The 19830-nt window shown below is 49.0% G+C and overlaps 1 protein-coding gene across 1 annotated transcript in view; it reads left to right on the forward strand.

Annotated features, from left to right (window-relative positions):
• The first annotated feature begins 3060 nt into the window (after positions 1-3060).
• Positions 3061-19830, forward strand: part of GALNT14 (polypeptide N-acetylgalactosaminyltransferase 14) — a 224264-nt gene continuing 207494 nt past the window's right edge. The window contains exon 1 of the mRNA XM_065890762.1: positions 3061-3189. Within this exon, the coding sequence (XP_065746834.1) occupies positions 3061-3189 (129 nt within the window). The remainder of the gene's footprint in view (positions 3190-19830) is intronic.

Here is a 19830-nt window from a genome sequence, read left to right on the forward strand (position 1 = left end):
CAGGAGTGGCCAAAAAGAGTCCCAGTTCAGGGATGAGGAAGGCTACAACCCCATACGTGTGAGCTGGAAGGCCTTTGAGAGGGTATGACATTAGGAATGGGGAAACAGACCCCGAGATATCAGGAATTTGCTCCAGACTATAGAGACCAGAGGTCGATCCGTTTTAGGGCACCAGGATAGTACTAATTCAGAATGTTCTTATTTTCCTGCCGTGTTAAATCTTTTGCTAGGAGCTTTTCCTCCCCATATAGGCTGTGATGAGAAAAAAGTAACTTGGATTAATCACCAATGATAGCTAATCCCCCACTGGGATTAACTGTGCTCTGCATTACTTAAGGTGGATATTAAAGTTTTAAATATCCGGGGGACCCCTGAATAGGCTGGGAGAGACTTAAAGGGCTGGACCCTGCAGAGAGACTCACCTGGCTTCCAGATGTTTGAAGTCCCAACTGAAATCAGTTTCAACCCTAATGACAGTGACTGGCTTGACAACCCAGAATAATATGCCTTTTGGCTGGATCAGGTAATGACACTTGGCGAAACTGGATTCCCTTCACAGCTCTCATAGGCCCAGGGAATCTTCTCCACTTGAATGGAGGACAAAATAGTAATCAAGAAGCAAGCATCTTGGAAGGCAGTCCCTGCTGCCCCAGGCATCACAGGCCCCGTAGGGAGCTGCCCTGGGAGACCCAGGGCCTCAGTTTCCCCAGGTGCCAAACAGCACAAAGCACCTTACACCCTCAGCAGCAGGTGGTGTGGTGCTGCGCCGTCTCTAAAGCTTGGCGGTGGCGTTGTGTAACTGTTCGCCATCTGTTACTCAGAAGCAGCATCACAGAGCGCTGAGCAGCGGACCACGGTGCTGCGGCTCCTGCCTGGAGCCGACAGCACCTCAGCGGCTTGCCTGGGGCTCCCCTGCACAGCCTGCCGCAGAGCACTTTGCAGGCCCCAGCCTGCAGGTCCAGGGTAAGGCTCCTGGAAGGACCCAGGAAGCTCAAGATGCTGCAGAGAGGGGTCCTCTTGCTGCTGCCCCCACCCCTCCCATGACCATGATGTACCTGGACCTTTGCCCAGCCAAAGTAGTGGCTGGGAAGCCTACCTCAACCTTTCAGAGTTCTAATAAAGGCAGATCCTGGACCATCCCCAGGGTTCTGTGTGACGGTCTGAGAGCTCAGCTGAATCTTGAGCTGGGCCGGCAAGAGTGCTCAGCTTTTCTGGGCTGTTTGATTTCCACCTTTGTTCCCAAGCCAAAACTTCTCATCTATAGCCTGGCCGAGAACACTCTGGGGCTATGAGAAAGGACTGCCCTGTGACTGAAAGACAAGGTACCAAACACAGGGGTTTTCAGCAGATTCCTCCATTTCTGACTCCACTTTTTGCTGACTCCATCTTATTGGAGAGTGAATTCTGGAGCCGTGCTTCACACCTGCGCTACCTCCCCATGCTGAGCTCTGTAGGGGGAGGCAGGGAGGATGATGGCGACAGTATAGATGCATCTTTCACCTCCCCAGGCAACTTGATGAGATAAGCATCCCTCCAACTCAGGCGCGACAGACGTAATAGGGCACTGTTCCCCAGGGAGAGCAAGGTTTCTTTCTTTCCCTCTTTGAGGGATGAGATGATCAGGTAACACCAGCACCTTGCATTTAGCTTTCACAACTATTCATTCACTTGTCAGAGGAGGTAGTATCATCCCCATATTACAGATGAGGAATCTAAGGCTCCGGGAAGGTAAAGGACTTCCCCAAGATTCACACAGCTAGTGTGGCTGACCTGGGCCAGGAACCCCTAGTCCAGTGATATCACCATCATTCCAGCCTAGCTGAGACCCACACGGGAATCCAATTCACACTTTGCTCTGCCTCTGGACTCAAGTAGTTTTAATCTTCAGGAGGAAGGAGGATGCACTTCCAGAAGGCATTTGGGGAAAGGGGTTTTTGAACGATAACCCTCTGTGCTCAGTACCCCCCTGCCCCCAAACCACTTTCCAAGAACCCCATGTGGTTGACCCAGCTTTGGACGCCACCCCCCACCCCCTTTCTGCAAGCACAGAGCCCTGGTCCTTATAGGGAGAGAAAACCCTTACGGGAGATAATTACACCTTAATTTTTAAAAGGATTTCTTTAAAGTTAAATTTAGACCAACTCAGCGTTCCATTAAGCAGAAAAAGTTGTCAGGCAGCTGCAGGCAGGCAGAGAAGCACCCTGGGGAACTGGCTGAACTCTGCCTGGGCCCTGAGCGGCCAGGAGCGTGGCTTGCGGGTGGGGCAGTAGCCCCGCCAGCGGCCCAAGGTCTCAGCGTCAGCTCCCATAGGGCGGGAGCCCAAAGGGCGGGACCGGGCTGTGAGCGCCACGTGCAGACCCTGGCGGCGAGCCGGAAAGTCCTCCCAAGCACAGCCCCTCCTGGCGCCGGCTGGCTCTTGGATCCCAGCTCGCAGCTGGGGGTGGCGGGTCTCGGGGACGCACCTTTCCCGCCCCGCCCCATCCCAGTATGGCCCGGGAGCTGCGCCCAGGGCTCGCCGTGGGCGACCCCAGAACAGCACCCGGCGCCTCGGTGGGCGGGCGGCGGTAGCGCCCCCTCTCAGAGCCCCGTTTGCTCCTGCCCGGGTTCCCTCGGAGTCGGTCTGTCTGTCGGCCCTCCCTCCCCCTTCGCTGTTCCTCCCCCGTCGTGTTCCTCCCGGGGTGCCGGGCACAGCCTCGGATTCCTCCCTCCCCACAGCTCGAGTCAGTTTCCCTCGCGGCGGCTGCCGAGGCGGCGGCAACGGCGGCGGCGCGGGAAGCATCTCTGCGGCCACCGCGCTTCTCCGGCTGGAGCGGGCGTCCAGCTTGGCTGCCCCTCGGCCCTTCCCTGTCGCGCCTCGGGGCACCGTGTGGCCACCACCCCTGCTCTCTTCTCTCCCAAGCGGGCGGGGCGCCTGGTAGGATCCCACCGGCCCTCCACCCGGATCCCGGGGCTAGCGCTCCCGGGAGCAGGGCGCTCTGAGGACTCCTGCCCCGCCGACCCTGACCGCCAGGGGGTGCCCCACGGGCGCAGCGCCGCCGAGAGGAGAAGGCAAGAGGGACCATGCGGCGTCTGACTCGCCGCCTGGTGCTGCCGATCTTCGGGGTTCTCTGGATCACCGTGCTGCTGTTCTTCTGGGTAACCAAGAAGAAGTTGGAGGTGCCGGCGGGACCTGAAGTGCAGACCCCCAAGGTACCGGTTTGGCGGCGCGCCGGGCGCGGGGCAGTGGTTGGCAGGAGGGCGCGCAGGTCGCGCGCCGGGTTTGCGGGCTCCCGGAAAGCCAGGGCTGGGGTCTGGGTGCTGCGAGCAGGTAACCGGGCGCCAGATGCGGCTACAGTGTGATGTTTCTGGATTTCAAAAAGCTCAGGGGCATCCCCGGCCCCGCGCCGTGTGTAAGTGGGAGTGGGAGTGGGTGTGGATGGTGGGCGCGCTGGCGGGCAGAGGGGGGCTCTCAACTTGGGCAGCGCGCCGGGGTCCCTGGGCGGTGGGGGCACTACGGTCGAGCAGCCCAGGGAGGGGGTGGCCGTCCGTGGACGCCGCGAGAGAGTCGCCGGTGGTGGGGTCGGGTGGCAGGGCCGGCAGGTGCTGGCGCCCGCGAGAAATCGGGCGGTCGCGCTGATCTCCTTCCTTGCCTCAGCTGCCAGGCCCGACCGGGGGAGGCCGGAGACCGAGGGTGCGCCGCGCGCGCTTGTGCGGCGCGGGAGAGCGCCCTGCAGCCTCCCGGGCGGTTGCTTCCTTTCGCCACCCCTGCTTTGTAATTTTCCTCGATCCCTCCAGCTGCATTGGAAGTTGAATTGAATGTGCCCTGAACATCACTAAAGAGCCTGTAAAAACAGACGCCTTGGTATTGGTGGGGAGTTGGGGAAATGAGAATCCAAGTGGCTTTTCCAACTCCTGCCCAGTCGGTTCATATGAGCGGAGCCGCAAGGCTCCGTCTTACCTTTATTCAGAGCCCCTATTCCTCGGTCTCCTCTTCCACAGACCTGGCTGTGGGACACAGAAAAAGGAGGCCTCAGGGGGTTTCCTGACCAGCCAGGAAACGTTTATGAACTGGGTCCAGAGAGGTCCTCCAGCGACCGCGAAAAAGCCCTTGGAGATTTACGGTCCCAAGCTGGAGACAGAAAATAATGGGGGAAGGGGGAGAGAGGGGAGGCTCCCAGTAAGTACAGTGCAGAACACCTACTAGGTGCAGGGTACATAGTGGGTGCTTCTTTATAAGTAGTTGTATGAGTTGGGTAGGATTCTCCTTATTCCGTAGATTAGGAAACCGGTTCAGTCTTTAAGTACCTTGCCTTAGGACACTACTGGTTTGAACTCAGACCTCCGATATTCAGGATCTTTCCACTATATCAAGTTGCCTTTGAGACTGCCTTTTAACTAAGTCTCTGGTCACTTATGTTTTGGAATCTTGCCAATGCTCTATTGAATTCCACAATCATTTATTGGTGATCTGCCATGTGCCAGGCAGTGTGCTAGGTACTGTGGGTACAGAGATGCAGAACTTGTTCTCTGCAGTAGGGGGATCTGCTCAGGAATAGACCAGGACCACACAGTGTGCTGAGGGCTACAATGGCTCAGTGCACCGGGCGTCATGGGAGCCTGGGGACTTCCTGGAGGAGGAAGAGGACATAAGGGAACTGAGTTGAGAAGGATGAACAGTAGGTTTGCCAGTAGGTAGGGAGGGCATTCCAGGTAGAGGTTAATTGCACCAAACAGGCTGAGAGGAATTACACAGCACACTGGGTGAGTTTGGTGTCAAAGCATGTGGCCAATGGCAGGGATGAGGTTGGGAAGATGTGTAACGGTCCTGTTGGGCAGGACCTTGTGGGTACCAGGGAACCTTGGAGGTGTACAAAGCAGGGGAGTGATGAGGTCAGACTGATGATTTCGAACAGCCTTCGTCCCACTGGATCAATTTTCTCACTCACCTCAGACCTAAAGAGGTCTGAGGTGGGTGAGATCTGGAGAGCTCATAGATCTGGAGAGCTTTTTGTCTTTTTCCCTGGGTGATTCTTCTCCTTGTGAGGTTAATGATGCCTGTGGGGGCATGAACTCTCTCTGTTTTGCGTTGAACCTCATTACCTTAAGCTTGCTTATTCTAGTCTACACCAGGGAGCTGGGACAAGAGATCTGTTTCCTTCTTTGTGCACTTTCTCCGTCTTCTTTTCCAGCCTCTTCTCATCCTGGCGAGCGCTGAGCACACATTGATCGAATGCGGCCACAGGCCAGGCTCTGTGCTAGGTTTGGGGGCGGCTGTGATGAGTACACTGTGCCCCTGCCGTTTGGCGGGGGCGGCTCTCACAAGTTCCTGGTTGAGGCAGAATTGCAAACAAATGAGTAGCGGCATGGTACGGGGGCAGTGGTCTAATGTCAGAAGTCCAGACATAGTGCTGTGCAGTCACTTGCTCTTTGTCTTAGTATCTTCCTTTTCCCTCATTTTCTGTATCCTTTATAACCATGAATTCTCTAGACTTTAAAAATCTTGATAATTCTTATTATTGGTCACCCTTTTTTGTTGGTAGATTTCTTCTTCCTGTTTTTCACCTGTATTATGCCTTTTTGTGTCTACATATATGTGTTGTGTGTATTCATGTATGTGTGGGTGTATTTTGTGTCTGGTGGATGAGCAGCCCTCTGTATCTTAGTGTATATGTACCTGAGGGGCGGGATGGAGAGACAAAGAGAGGTCCTTCTTAGCACTAGAACAGTTGTATTCCCATGACTGATCTACTCAGGAAATTTGCATGTCAGGTCCCAAGGAGTGCGGTGGGTTTCCAAACCTGATTCCATGTCAGCACCACCTGGAGAGCTCGTTTAATTTACATGTTTTTGTGTTTATTGCAGAGATTATTCTTCTGTGGATTTGGTAGAAGGTCATAGAATCAATATTTTTACAAGGGCTCCATGAGAGTCTGAGGCAGCCTATTGATGGGTGGTATCTGGGAGCTAGATGAAGAATACCAAGTCTCTTGGGTTTTTTTGTAGTTCGGTGGGCCCCATGTAAATATGGCCGAATGATTTCATTCCTCTTGAGTTCCTTGTGGACCAAGCCTGTGTGAGCATGTGCATTCATGTGAAATAACAATAGCTAGCATTTGTCTCGTGCTTTACAAATTCACAAACTCCATTTCACATATATTAGCTCATTTAAGCTTCGCAATGACCACAAACAATACGGCAGATCATACTTTTATGCAGATGAGATTGAGTAATGAGGTTAAACAATTGGCCCAAGACAACAAGACTATTATTAAGTGGCAGCATCAGGACAAGAATGGAATGGGATTATTCTGGCAACTGCTCACGCAAGTGCTCCTTCCATGCCGTCAAGCCACATGGATGCCTGGGTCTGCGCTAGTGGGTGATGGGGTGAGGTTAGGGATGTTACTAGCTGCACGATGCCCACCTACTTTCCAAGCACTTCCGTGGCTCATCCCTAGGTGCTGGCCTTTGGAGAGCTCCGGGGAGGTTGGTGTAATGTGCGGGGGAAACCGTTTCAGAGGGAACCCTGCTCTGCCCTTGGGGGAGGTCATATGGGGCAGAGGAGGCTCCTCCGGCTGGATAGAGTGCACCCTGGTGGGGCGGCTCTGATGGAAGGCTGTGGCATCGTTGCGGGGTTGCCTCAAATGGTTGCAGCACCGTTGGTTGAGGAATCATTTGCCAGGGCGGAGATTGTTTCCTCAAGAGTAGGAATTATCCAGGGACATTTGTCTATTGTAGGGAAACATTTTTGGTTTCTGAGTGAGTTCAGTATCCTAGGTTTTCCTGGACAATGCTCCTGCACAGTCATGGGGAGAGCTCTTGCCTTGGACATGTCTGAAACCAGGGGTCCTCTGCCTAAGGCTCTTCCCAGTGTGGTGGAGGGGGTCAGTTTATTTTCTAAAGCAAGAGCACTGGGCTCCCTTCCCCTAAAAATATTTAGAGAAGTTGAAATGGTGGAGGGATTGGACTAGAGAGGGCTATGGTGAGGGCTCTGGGCTGGGGACTTGTAGATTCCATGCAGCCCATTGCCTTCATGGGGGGCTAGACCCTTATTCCCCTTTCCTCAGTGTTAGGGAATCCTCCTTCACCCGGCATGGGATCTCCAAAGTGGGCCTGATAATAAAAGAGAACCTATGCTCCGTCACAATCCAAGTGATATGGAGAAGCCAAGCTGCACTCCAGGTTTAAGAAAATTAGTTGGATTTTTTCCCTTAGTTTCAAGAAGGGCTGTTTCTATTAATAGCTCAAATAAAGATTTAAGTTTGACTTTTCAACGTTGATTTGATTTTTTATGGGGTTTCCCACCCCCAAATTCAGCAAAGCTCTAATTCCTAATTGAAAATCCTGTAACAAGCTTGATGCCTTAATTTAAACTGTATTTTAGCAATAAACACTGTACCGCTAAAAAAAAAGGACCTGAAAAATGTTTCCATTTTTTCTCTCCCCTATCATTTGTTTGCTTCTTGGAGAATTATACAATAACTTGCAGAATTAAAAAAAAAAACCCCAGCAAATTTGTCTCTTATTTCCAAGAAACTAAATTTAGTCCAGGGGCTTAGGGCTTAGTAAAAGCAGAAGAATTTGAAGGCCTGAGGGTGCTTTTGGAGGAAGGTATTGGAAATGTAAAGGCTTTGAATAAAGTGCCTCAGGCCCATGTAAATGTATTTGCGCTGTACTAGAAATATAGCAAAAACTATTAGAAGAGAGCCTGTTTTCTGTAATATTTGTATATTGCAAATGTCTTATGTATATGACACTGTTATTGTATTCCCCATTTATTAGGTAATTTCTCCCACTCAAAAAAATTCATCGATTTTAGAGAGAGGCCCTAATAATCTGCTGACGCTCAGTGGGTGTATTTTAGACTGTCCAGGGAATTTTAACTCTGGCATGACCAGAAATAGCTCATTATCTGATGAACGTTCATCCTCCATGAATATTCATTTCTGTGGGTGCTGGTGCCTTGCGCTGGACGCTGTGCTGTTTTCCCATCTAAGGCAGTTCCTGGAGAAGGTGGCGGGGATGGTGTGTTGCCTCGTGGGCCAGATGTGGCTGCTCTGAGAAGCTGGGAAATACGAGGCTAGAAGGTTGGAGCCTCAGGTGTTCAAGAAATAGCATGCTTTTGCTTTCTAGATACCAACAAGCTTAGAAAAACAAACCATCCCCAGAACCCTGAGCTCCCCTGTGCTTCCTCTCTTGCCCTGTTCGGCCCCATCAGGCTGAGAGGAATTTCTCCTCCTTGGGTCATTTTTGGGCTGCCCTGGGTTGCACCCTTGTCCCTGCTTGCTTTCCTAGCTGGCATTCTCCCCCAAGCCCTGTCCCAGGGACCCACAGATCTATTCGAACGGAACCTCTTTGAGTCAGTCTGGGGAGCGCTGTCTCTCTCTCTCTCTCTCTCTCTCTCTCTCTCTCTCCCTAAACCCTTGTTCCCCTAAGTGGCCTGGTACTTTTGGAAGCAAAGACCAGGAGTCCCTGTCTCAAAATTTTCTAGAGGCACAGAATGATATCTGCTCAAATCAGGGAAGACAAAGGGGCAAAACCAGAAAAGAAAGAGAAATTAATGTCCCTGTCACAAGCTTCCCCAGCCTGTCTAGAGACTACCCTTTTCCAAGGTTGCTCATCTGTTTGTATCATTTAAAAGTGTTAATTTCCAGTCATCAGAGGTCATTTATTAACTGAACAGGGACAGAATGAGGCTGCCGTTGGCTGATACCCAAGGCCTGGGATTTTTACAGGGACTGGTTCACATGCCATCTTGTCTGCCGCCTTTGCCTGCATCCTTTCCCACACCTCTCCCATCCCAAATTTCCCAAACAGTCTTATGCATTATCAGGCACCCAGGAACACATTTTGAAGTTGAAGAAATGTGTTTCTGTGCCCTTGTTTAATTTCTAACGTTTACAGTTTTGTCACTCTTCCAGAGCATTTCAAAGTCCCCAGTGCATTTTTTGGGAAAAGAATCTGAATTAGAAAGTAGGGACAAATCCCCAGCTCCTCTCTCTGGGAGCGTCTGTGAACCCTGTCATGACTTTTGCACATTCTACCCGAGACCAGCATTTATGGACCCACCATCTGTTTGGGGAAGTGAGTCTGACATGCCGAGTGCCCTCTACAGCCGGCTGCTGCCTCTTCCACTTGCCCGCAGTGACCCAGAGCTGGGTGGTCAGCCTTCCTCCTTGTCTGGACCTCAGAGACTCACACTGTTCACCAGGGTTGAAAGATGGAGAGCCCAGCCCTCTCCTGGCAGCTCCCATGATGTCATAATCAAGTGTGGTTTCACCTTCTGGTTTTTCTTACATACGTGGCAACCCGGGTGTCTCTTTCTGCCATTGGCAGTGCTGGGGATAACTCAGATAGTCTCTTCCGGGCTCAGTCTCCTCAACTGTGAAATGGGAGCAGCACGCTACAGCACTGCCTGTCTCTCACTTGCCCTGCCTTGCCAGCAGTCTGAGTCATTTTGGGTTAATTGTGAATAATTCTGAAGTGAGACCTCGTGGCTTTAAATAACTATACCACAGATACTCTGTGTCTATTACTTATCTTTTAATTATTTTACCAGAAATGTTAGATTAACCAAAAGATAAGTCAGTTTCCGAGTTCTCAGATGTTGAACTGATTAAGAAAGAACCCCTTTGGGATACTGAAGAATGTGCGTGCACACACGTGTACACTGGCACCCTGGGGAATTCTGCAGAAGCTCCTGAAATTTGCTGGCTCTGGTATTTTGGTATTTCAGAATAAATGGCCTGAGATGACCTTCTGGGGCAGCAGTCTCTGCATTTGGCAGCAGCTGCTGTCATCACAGGACCTAATGAACACTAGGAAGCTAATGGGGAGAGCGAGGAAGAGATCTATCTCTGTGGCGGGAGGAATGTATGTGCCACTCAGGGAGTCCTCTTTCCTCCTGTTCTTCTTTCCATCGCTTCCCTCCTCCCTTCATCATTCTTCCTCCTCTTCTTACTCACATCTCCTGGAAAGCCAGGGGGCCCCAGAGCAGAGAGGCACAGGGCACTTGGTCAGGAGCCCCGGGAAGGAGTCTGGAGGTGCGGGAACCCAGTACTTCCCTGCAAGCACTGACCAAGGTCAGGAGCAGCCTGTCTCGCTGCTGCTCTGGACACAAAGGCCGTTCTTTCCAAAGGAGGGAAGTAGCCGCTCTGGGCCATCCTGAGCCATTCTGCTCGGATGCTCTTATACCAGCATGAGCCCTCATGGCAGGAATTAAGGAGCCATCAGACCACTATCTCCTGGACAATGCCAATTTCAAGTACAAAGTCTCTTCTGTGTACCATTTCCTGGAGACAAGATTAGACATTTGAAAAAAATAATTAAATTCTCCTCATGTCACTTGTCTTCTTAACTGTGAGAACTACAGAGATCTTTCAAGGAAATACAGGGCGAGCGGCACACGCACATGTTCCTGCCACTGGATCTGAGTGCCCAGACGAAGAGAACCTCCACCAGCTGCCTCTTTTCTAATGATCCCGTTGTTTAAACCCAATTTGCATCTCATTCCCAGCCAGAGAAGCGTGGGTAACATCTACAGAGCAGGTAGGACTGCCCCGTCTTGACAAGCTGTCTCCCAAGAGGCCATCGGACCCTTTCCTCTGTCCTCACTAAGGCTTGGAAATAAGGATTTTTTCCCCCTAATGGTCCAGGCTGAGGATTTATGTAGCCCCTGTTGTTCCTCTGAGAACACTCTAATCGTTAATTCCCCACCCCCACCCCCCAGCCACAGAGAGACTGAGCCAATCAATATTTATGCTCCCATCACTCACAGCTGCACAGGCATAATGGATGCCAAAATCCTTGATGGTCATGGAGAAATTAGCTGGCACCCGTGTTTCGGGCTCATTGTTTTCTAGGATCTTGGGGAGATCGGACCATGTCATCCATGGCTTATCTGTTTCAGGCTCATTTTCCAGGATCTTGGGGAGATCAGACCACGTGGTCCATGGATTAATTAAGCCACCCAGCTAATTGGCTGTTAATAGATGGGCAGTTGATAGCTGCCTGCTGAGTGCTGAATCGACCTATGTCCTTCTTACGGTGGGCTGGTGGTCTTTACTTGCAGAGGCACTAGCTCAAAGACCTGACTAATTAAAGGTGAATCAGGAACTGGAAGATAAGAGGTAGCTTCCTCCCTCCACCTCTTTGTGCCATGTTTTACAGTTTATAAAGTGGTATTATTCACAAGTGCCTCGTTTGATCCTTCCTGCAACCCCTTGAGGTGGGTGTCATTATTATCCTCGTTTTCTGGAGTATGATGAAGCTGAGATTATAAGAGGGAGGAGACTGGCAAGCTCGCCCAACCGTAAGTGGCCTTGAACTCACTCATCTGACTGTAAAGCATGTACTGTTTGTATCATGGCCGCACTCAACGTCTGGCTAGCTTCCTTTTCCCGGGGAAATGAAATCTATTTTATATATGTATGTGTTATGTATATATTTTCATATGGACAAAAAGCTTGTGCTCTTGCTGAGAGATGGCTCCGTACCTCTGGTAAAACACCAGTGTTGCTTTTCTGCATGTAAAAGGGAACGGAGGGTTTGATTAAGGGAACTGTAGAGCCGGTCTCCAGAGGGCCAACAGGACTTTGGGTTTTCTCCCAGGACAGGCCACGTTTAACTCACTCGCAGGCCCAGCAGAAACATTCCACAGGACACTGTTTTCTACTGTGGGAAGGTGCCGGCCTGGAATGGCAGACTCATGGTCCCGGGAGAACTGGAGGGAGAGGGGCTTTCCCACCCCTGAGTCCTCTAGTCGCCATTGTCTCTGTCCTTGATTCTCCCTGGCTGGCGGGTTTTGACAGCAGGAAATGAGGCTCTGCTGTCATTCAAGAGGCTGCAACTCAGAAGTCAACAGGGTTGTGCAATTAGGACAGAAACCGTTGATATGAATCCCTTTCGTGTTGAATGTGGTTCTTAAACAATCAGAAGCATTTCCCCTCTAAGAGGAAAAACGTCATTTGAAAGAACCTAAGACGTACATCCTATTTGACATGCGAGGCAGGTGTATGGGGGAATGACTTCAAAGAAGTGTCTTTGGAAGGTACCCAGCATCACCTGAGAGCCTCCTGGCTCGAAGACAGAGGTTGTCCTGCCTGCGTCGTGCTCTTTAGCCTTGAAGGCCCAGGGTTCAGCCTCTCGGTGGCTGCTTTGGAGGTTGGGTGTGGGTAACGTAGTTGCTGCCCGTGTATATGCTTAAACTTACGACAGCATAAAAGCAGGAGGTTGCTGATGTCTTCCTGGTATTTTGTCTGCAATTCGGGTAAGCTACCCGGAGGGCTCATGGTGGTGCTTTTGTGATGTGGCCTGAGTGACACAGTCTCTATTGTGGGATCCTGTGCAGAAGCGTGACTTCACCACTCTTGTCCATTTCTGCAGAGCGTGGCAACGTTAAAGGGGACTGTATTTTTAAAGAGTGTGCATGGAGTAAGAATGAAAAGAAATGTAAACCTAGAGAACCCTGATATTTTCGCTCTCCACTCAAAAGTCCCGATGGTTTCAATTCATTTGTTTAATTCTGGATCAGGTAAACACCTGTAATTCTCCCTGCCTCTCTTAACACTGAGATTATGGCTTCTGCTCCAGGTTTTAGCTTTTTCTCTTAAAACTGAGTGTATATTTTGGAAAACGTCTTGGCAGTGTCTGCTAAAGCTGAACACATGTATATACCTATGACCCTGCCATTTCACTCCTAGTGATAAATCCCAAAGAAATGCATTTCGTATTTCGACGAATGCCTCGCACTCAAATTGAAGTCAGCAAACTTTTTCTGTAAAAGGTCACGTACTCAGAATTTTTGTTTTTTTAGGTCATATGGTTTCTGTTGTAACCAACTCTGCTGTTGCGAGTGAAGGACAATATGTAAGTGAAGTTGAGCACGGCCGTGTTCCAATAAAACTTTATTTATGGACCCTGAAATTTGAATTTTGTATAGTTTTCACATCTTGTGAAATATTATTCCTCTTTTAGCATGATTTTCAAAGATTTATAAATGCAAAATCCATTCTTACTTTGCCAGGGTATCCTTAGACAGGTGGCAGACCAGATTTGGCCCTCAGGCTGTGGAATTCCACTTACATAAGGTACAAGAACAGAGCAAAGTAATCTATGGTGTTTGAAGTCAATTTCATGGTGACCCTTGGTTGACATCAGTGACTAGAAGGAAGGAAGCAGGGGGGCATTTGGGGCATTGGTACTGTGTCAGTTTCTTGATCTGGGTGCTTGTAACTGGGGTGTGTTCATTGTGGGAATTCATCGAATGCCTGCTTTTTTGTGTTTGTATATGCCTCCTCTATAAGATGTTCAAAAGGAAAAAGAATGAACTGAGTGGGTGGCTTCTGACTTCAGGTGTTAGCACCTCTTTGGGGTCAGAGCATAGAAGTTTTCATTCTTTTTACAGCCACTGGCTTCTGTTTCTGAATAAGAGAGTCTTTGGAGAAAGGTCTTGATAGGTCTTTCCAATTTCCCAACTCTTACGTCCTTTTACATACAGGGAGACGTTTAATAACTAGTGTAGTACAGGTACCAGCCACCCAAAGTACAATACCTGCGGAGAGTTAACCCTCTAGTTGCTGAATCATAGGAAGTTGGTTGGGGGAGGGGAATCCCAGAGGAGAGCCAGGCAGCGGGAAAGCCTTCAGGGCAGTGGGAACCGCCAATAGGAATTCGGCTCCATAGTGATTCTGGGCTGAAATCTACCTATGTTTATAGTTAAGAGGTGGAGGCTTAGAATTATATGGCTACAAGCTAGTGGCTTGTAGCAAACCACCTTCTATTCTTTTTTTTTTTTGCACCCAGGACAGAAAGCAGAGAACTAACAACCTGAGCCCCTATGAGTGCCAGGTGTTTCCTGTGTCAGACATCTGTGCTTCCTAACAGCCCTGTACAATAGGCATTCGTAGCTTTATTTTCAGATGAGGAACATCAAGGCTTAGTGAAGTTAAGTGACTTTCCAAAGTCATGCCACTCATCAGCAGAGGAACTGGATTCCAATCCAGATCTGTCTGGCTCCAGAGCCCACCTTCTTCCCACGTCACCACGCTCACCCCAGGTTTCTCCTCCCTTCACAGTCACACGTATCTGGTCTCCTGAAAGCGATGATTGAATAGAGTTTCCCCTTAGCAACCTGCCTTTATAGCCCGCTTTGGTTCTGCTTCCTGGAATTACACACATCTCTTTGAGACCAGAAGCTGTTGAATGAAATAGTTTTATATCAGAAGCTATCTCTTCCAGGACAAGTCATTTTAAAGCAATAGTCAAGGAGAAAACTTCACAAAACTTTCAAAGAGAAATAGATTGTGCTTTCAGCACTGTTTGATATCCCTTGTGAACATGACAGATGACTGGGGATGTTTCTGATCCCAGGGTTAAACTTTGAAAAAGGAAATCTCCAAGCTGTCACACTCCTGACCATGTTAAGGTGCTTTCGACATGCCTCAAGACTGATGAAAGAGGGCGTGGTAAGGAGTTAATCAACAGATGCTGAAAACGCAAAGGCCATAGTGAATGGTAACCCCCTCCGTATCACCCCTCAGAGAGGAATAGTCCTGTATCCGACATAATAGCACCAATTATTTGGTTGTTTGTGCTGAGGAGTTGAAAGCTATCATGTGCGGGGGTGGGGGGGGGGATACTCAGCATGGAGCAGTAATTATGGATCAGCTGATAATAAAGGATGCACTGGATTGACTGCTAATTAGATTATTAGCACCAAAAACAAATACCTGCTATTAACCATAAATAAGCCACATTTGGGGACTTCCCTGGTTGCTCAGTGGTTAAGAATCCGCCTGCAAATGCAGGCGACACGGGTTCGAGCCCTGCTCTGGGAAGATCCCACATGCCGCGGAGCAGCTGAGCCCATGCACCACAACTTCTGAGCCTGCGCTCTAGAGCCCGTGTGCCACAACTACTGAAACCCTCGCGCCTAGAGCCCGTGCTCCACAGCAAGAGAAGCCACCGCAACGAGAAGCCTGCGCACCGCAAAGAAGAGTAGCCCCTGCTCACCACAGCTAGAGAAAGCCGGCACGACACAACACAGCCAAAAATAAATATTAAAAAGAATAAGCCACATTTATGATATTTTCTACTTTTAAATACACATTTCTTTTTATAATGTGCAATTTCCTTTCTTCCCTTTCTGTGCCAAGACTTCTAATTCTCCCCAGTCATATTAAGCATAGCTGTTTTCTGAGCTGTAACCAAGTGGTTTTCTTGTTTCCTTCTGGTCTCAAAAGGAGTTGAGAGCTCTGACATGTACTGAGTGTCACGTGTCAAGGCCCTACGTGAGATGTGCTAGTTCTTTTCAGGGAAGAAGTCGGGGTTATTCCAGAGCAGAGTCCCGGTCTTTCCCACGGCCACGGAGTCTTTATAAGGGGTAAGGGATTGTAGAATTTTCTCTGTGAAATATATGCTGGAGTTAATTGCCAAAGAAATGACCCAGTTGCTTTTTTTGTGGCACTTTGAGCTTTGGTCCTTGTTTTCCTGATTTGAGAAGGATGGGATGGGCGTTTGGGTGCTTTGGGTATGTGCTCTCCACCCCACCCCAGCAAGGAGGCCATCTTCCTACAAGTGGGTTGACTGTGTATCCCCAGTAGAATGAGATTCCAGCTGTCTTCTGCCCAGGGTGGCTATGAGTTCTGTGGGTAGGACCATCTGAAAGAACCCTCGGGAGCTCCCTGGGTTGTCTGCAAGGAAGAGCTGCAGTAGGAGTCAGGAGGCGGCTCTGGCCGTGTGCTCAATAAGTGGTGCAAGTGACTGTCAGGTGTCCTGCAGGAAGTGCTAGTGATGGAGCTCTTCGTGGCCACCATCATATGCTAGGGGGCTTCCATGGGGAGAGGGGTGTATGGCTGCCTTTCAGGAGAAATGCTAGGTGTTCTATCTGTGTTAAGTTATTCATTCTTTACAAGGCCTACCACAAGGTAGGCAGGCTGAGATTTACCTGGTACTTGCCAGTACAGTCATACTGGGTGTTTAAGGCTGTCACCTTTCTGATTAAACAGTGTCTGAGCCATACGGGTTGTTAAATGTTCTCTTATGAACATTGTCTTTGGGTGATGTATTGATTACCCTTATTTTACCAGTGAAGAACTCGAGGTTCGTAAACATCCAGTGAAACTTGCCCAAGTCAACAGAGCTAGTAAGCGGCGGAGCTAAGACAGGTCTGGGTGATGCTGAGGTGCCAGTGGGGCAGTCGGCAACTGAGAAAGACAGTGAGCTCCTTGAAGGAGTTTCTCCCTTTGAGCGCCCATCCAGCGTGGGGAGACAGGCTTATCGAACAGGGGGAGACAGAGTGGGCCAGTTGCCCTGCACCAGGCCACTGGGTCAGGCTCATGCGTTCATTCAGCAAACCTACACGGGCATTGCTGGGTGCGAAGCGCTGTGCAGGATGCAGGAGACGGCCGAGGCTGGTTCTGCCCTTCTTGCCCAGGGCGAATTCTTAGGGAGTAGTGGAGTGCGGCGCAGTGGCCCCCGGCCGGCGCCTGGCGACTTCTGTCTCTAGAACTCGTCTCCCTCTTGGACTTTCGGGTGTGTTGTTTATTCCTGGAAAGATAGAACTGTGTCGCTGGGATGGCCGTTAAATGGTGACATGGGCTGCAAAATGGCTAGAAGTCTTTTTTGTCCTTTGTCAAAAGGGGATGTGAGGCCAAGGGGATGGAGAGAATCTTTACATGCGTTCATGGGATAAATGTTTGAGACTATTGCTTTCAGATATTCTAGGTGCTGTTCTGCAAGGTTGATTTCTTCCCCTGATCATGTCACTCTTCTGTTAGCTCAAAAAACTGTGGTTGAAGTTTAATCTCCTCCTTAAAGCTCTTCCACTAAAACAGGAACCTGTTATTCCACAGGGCCTCTTATTAGAAGAAGAAGGATTTAGGACGGCCTTTTAAAGGCCGTTCAGTGAGTTTTGAGGAAGTACATTTGCCAGCATCCACTTGTCCCCAGAGTATCTGCTGTTTGAAAAGCACAGCACTAGCGGAAGGATCACGGGAAAGGAAAACCAACTTCAGGATAGAAAAGTAGGCTGAGCACCCCACTTTAATTAGTTGATGCTTATCGTGGGTTTTATACTGTGTTGGACACTCTAGACCAGGATCGGCCCGTGGGCCAAATTCAGAACCCCAAATTCAGTCCTCCTCTGCTTATCCTGTGAGCCAAGAATGGTTTTTAAAAATATTTTTAATGGTTGGAAACAAAACGAGGAAGAAAAATATTTTGTGCCGTGTGAAAATTATCTGAAATTCAAATTTCAGTGTTCATAAATAAAGTTTTATGGGAACCATCACACTCGTTATGTGTTGTCTGTGGCTGCTTTCACACTGCCGTGGGTGGCAGAGTTGAATAGCTGTGATGGAGACTAGGTGGCCCGCAAAGCTGACATTTTTACTATCTTTATAGGAGAAGTTTGCTAACCCTGGCCTTAGACCTTGGCTTCTCAAAGTGTGGTTCTTGGGCCAGGGGTGGAAGTTTGCTAGACATGTGGATTCTCAGGCCACTCCACAGCTACTGCTTCAAAATCTGCATCTTAATAAGACCCCCAGGTGGTTCTTGTGCAATTAACATTTGAGAAGCGCTGCATCGATAGCAACTAACTTGCTCACAGAAAGGTAGTGTGAATCATACTTCACGAATTGGGGTCTAGAGTTGGTGCCACATTTCCCTATTCATTGAATTCAGTTTGATTCAGAGCTCCCATTCCCCTGGGCTGGAGTGGGGAATTCCTCTCCTACTCACAGCTTCACAAGGATCCTCATTGCCTGGTGATGTGGGAAGAGCCTAGAACGTTGTGAGAGCATCATGGTCATGTCTGTAACATCATTGACTAAGCTCTCATCATTCTGTTGCTCTCGGGCTAGTGGGTTCCTTGTGATGCTGGGAGCCCAGAGCCCAGGGCCCAACCTCCCTAGGGGCACCACACAGCCATGCCTCTGGGACCTTGCTGCCCCCTGGGGCACCCACCACTTTCAGGACTGGCTACCTTCATTGTCTTTCCAAGCTGGAGAATTCCCTTTTTCCATCACCTTCTGGGCTACTTATTCTTTCAGCACAGTTTCTATGTACCACTTACCTGGGAGTGAGGGAGTTTCCTGTCCAGGTTGTATGCTGAGGTTAGGGGCTGGGACAGGGCTGGGGTGGGAGTTAGTGGGTGGAATGAAAACAGATACAAATGAACATCCCGGTACATTATCCTACCATGCCTGTAGTGTGTTAGGGTGCAGTCTGGGGACATGAGCAGTGCCATGTACTAGCAAATCTAGAATATCTTCCTGTAGAACAAGAAGTAAATTCTGTAGGAATTTAGAGAAAGGGCAGTCGTGTGGGTGGCAGGGGTGGGGAAGGTCTTCCTGAGGCAGTGGTACTCGGCACGAATGACCAGAGGTCCATGCAGACCAGGAGCAGCCCAGACAGTGGAAGAGTTTGAAAATAAAGCCATTTGCTTATGTTTGTTTTCAGAATCGAATGTGTCTGAAAGTAAATGGATCTCTTCGGTTGGGAATATTATGGTCTACTCATTGTGGACTTTGTTCAGGAAATATTTTTGGTTTAAGGATTTTAACTGCTCGCAGTTCGCTCATTGCTCTTAAAGGGGCAATTCAGGGAAACTTCAGTGTGGCATTCCCTTTCTCTTATTCCCTGGCCTAAATGAGAGTTGCTGTTTATGTTCTCTATTTCTCACCAAGGCTGGTTCTGGCTTTTCTTGACCACCTATTTTCATCTTTAGTTCATGTAGCTGCTCTTAGAGAAATGCCCCGTGGTGAAGTCATCTTTTCTACCTACATTCTCTTCAATGAGGTCTTGGCAGGGCTGTGACCAGAAATCATGTACAATAGTCACGTCTTCTGAGTCCAGAAGACCTGAGTCTGTATGCATTCATTCAAGGAATGAAGAAGTGAAGATATCCTGCCTGGTGTTACCAGGAGGATGGATAGGGATCAGGGCCTGGGAGATTTCTTTCTTCTTATATATGCCAGGTAGACCAAAGGCTGATGGCCGTCTGGCGTTCCCTGAGATGTGTGACTGATCCACCATGCCTCTCTCCAAATTATCTTCTTGGGAAGCTAGACTAGGAAAGTACCTGACCCAGTGGGCATGGAAATATACTCACGATGTACCAAGTTAAAAATAACTTGTGGGGCTTCCCTGGTGGCGCAGTGGTTGAGAGTCCGCCTGCCGATGCAGGGGACGCGGGTTCGTGACCCGGTCCGGGAAGATCCCACATGCCGTGGAGCGGCTGGGCCCGTGAGCCATGGCCGCTGAGCCTGCGCGTCCGGAGCCTGTGCTCTGTAACGGGAGAGGCCACAACAGTGAGAGGCCCGTGTACCGCAAAAAAAAAAAAAAAAAAAATTAGTTAATGAATGTTCTGTCTTATTAAAAAGATCTTCCTAACTACTAGGTTGTATATAGAACATCCTAAATTTCCTCTTCTATATGAATTTCAAAAAACTTTTAAATCTTAAGTCCATCTGGATTTTATTTTTATTTCTAGTCTGAGGTAGAGATTTAACTCCATTTTCTTCCAAATGGATAGTTATTTGTGTCAATATCATTAATTAAATAAGCCATCATTCCATCCACTAACTGAAATACCACCTTTGTCATATATTTATTTCCCCTAAACAATGGGTTTTAGTTCTGGAAACTCCACTGTGCTCTATTGATCTGTTTATCTCTTACTATATCAATATCATACTTTTTACCAGAATTTTCTTATTAAACCTAGGGGTTACTTGTTAATTAGTCCATTAGATTTTCCAGGTATAAAATCATATCATTATCAAAATGAGTTAAATTTATCTCTTCTTTCTGAAGTTTATTGATTGATTATTTCATTATCTTGTTTTGTCA

The sequence above is a fragment of the Phocoena phocoena genome, chromosome 14 (assembly GCF_963924675.1).
Source record: "Phocoena phocoena chromosome 14, mPhoPho1.1, whole genome shotgun sequence".
Taxonomy (NCBI): Eukaryota; Metazoa; Chordata; class Mammalia; order Artiodactyla; family Phocoenidae; genus Phocoena; species Phocoena phocoena.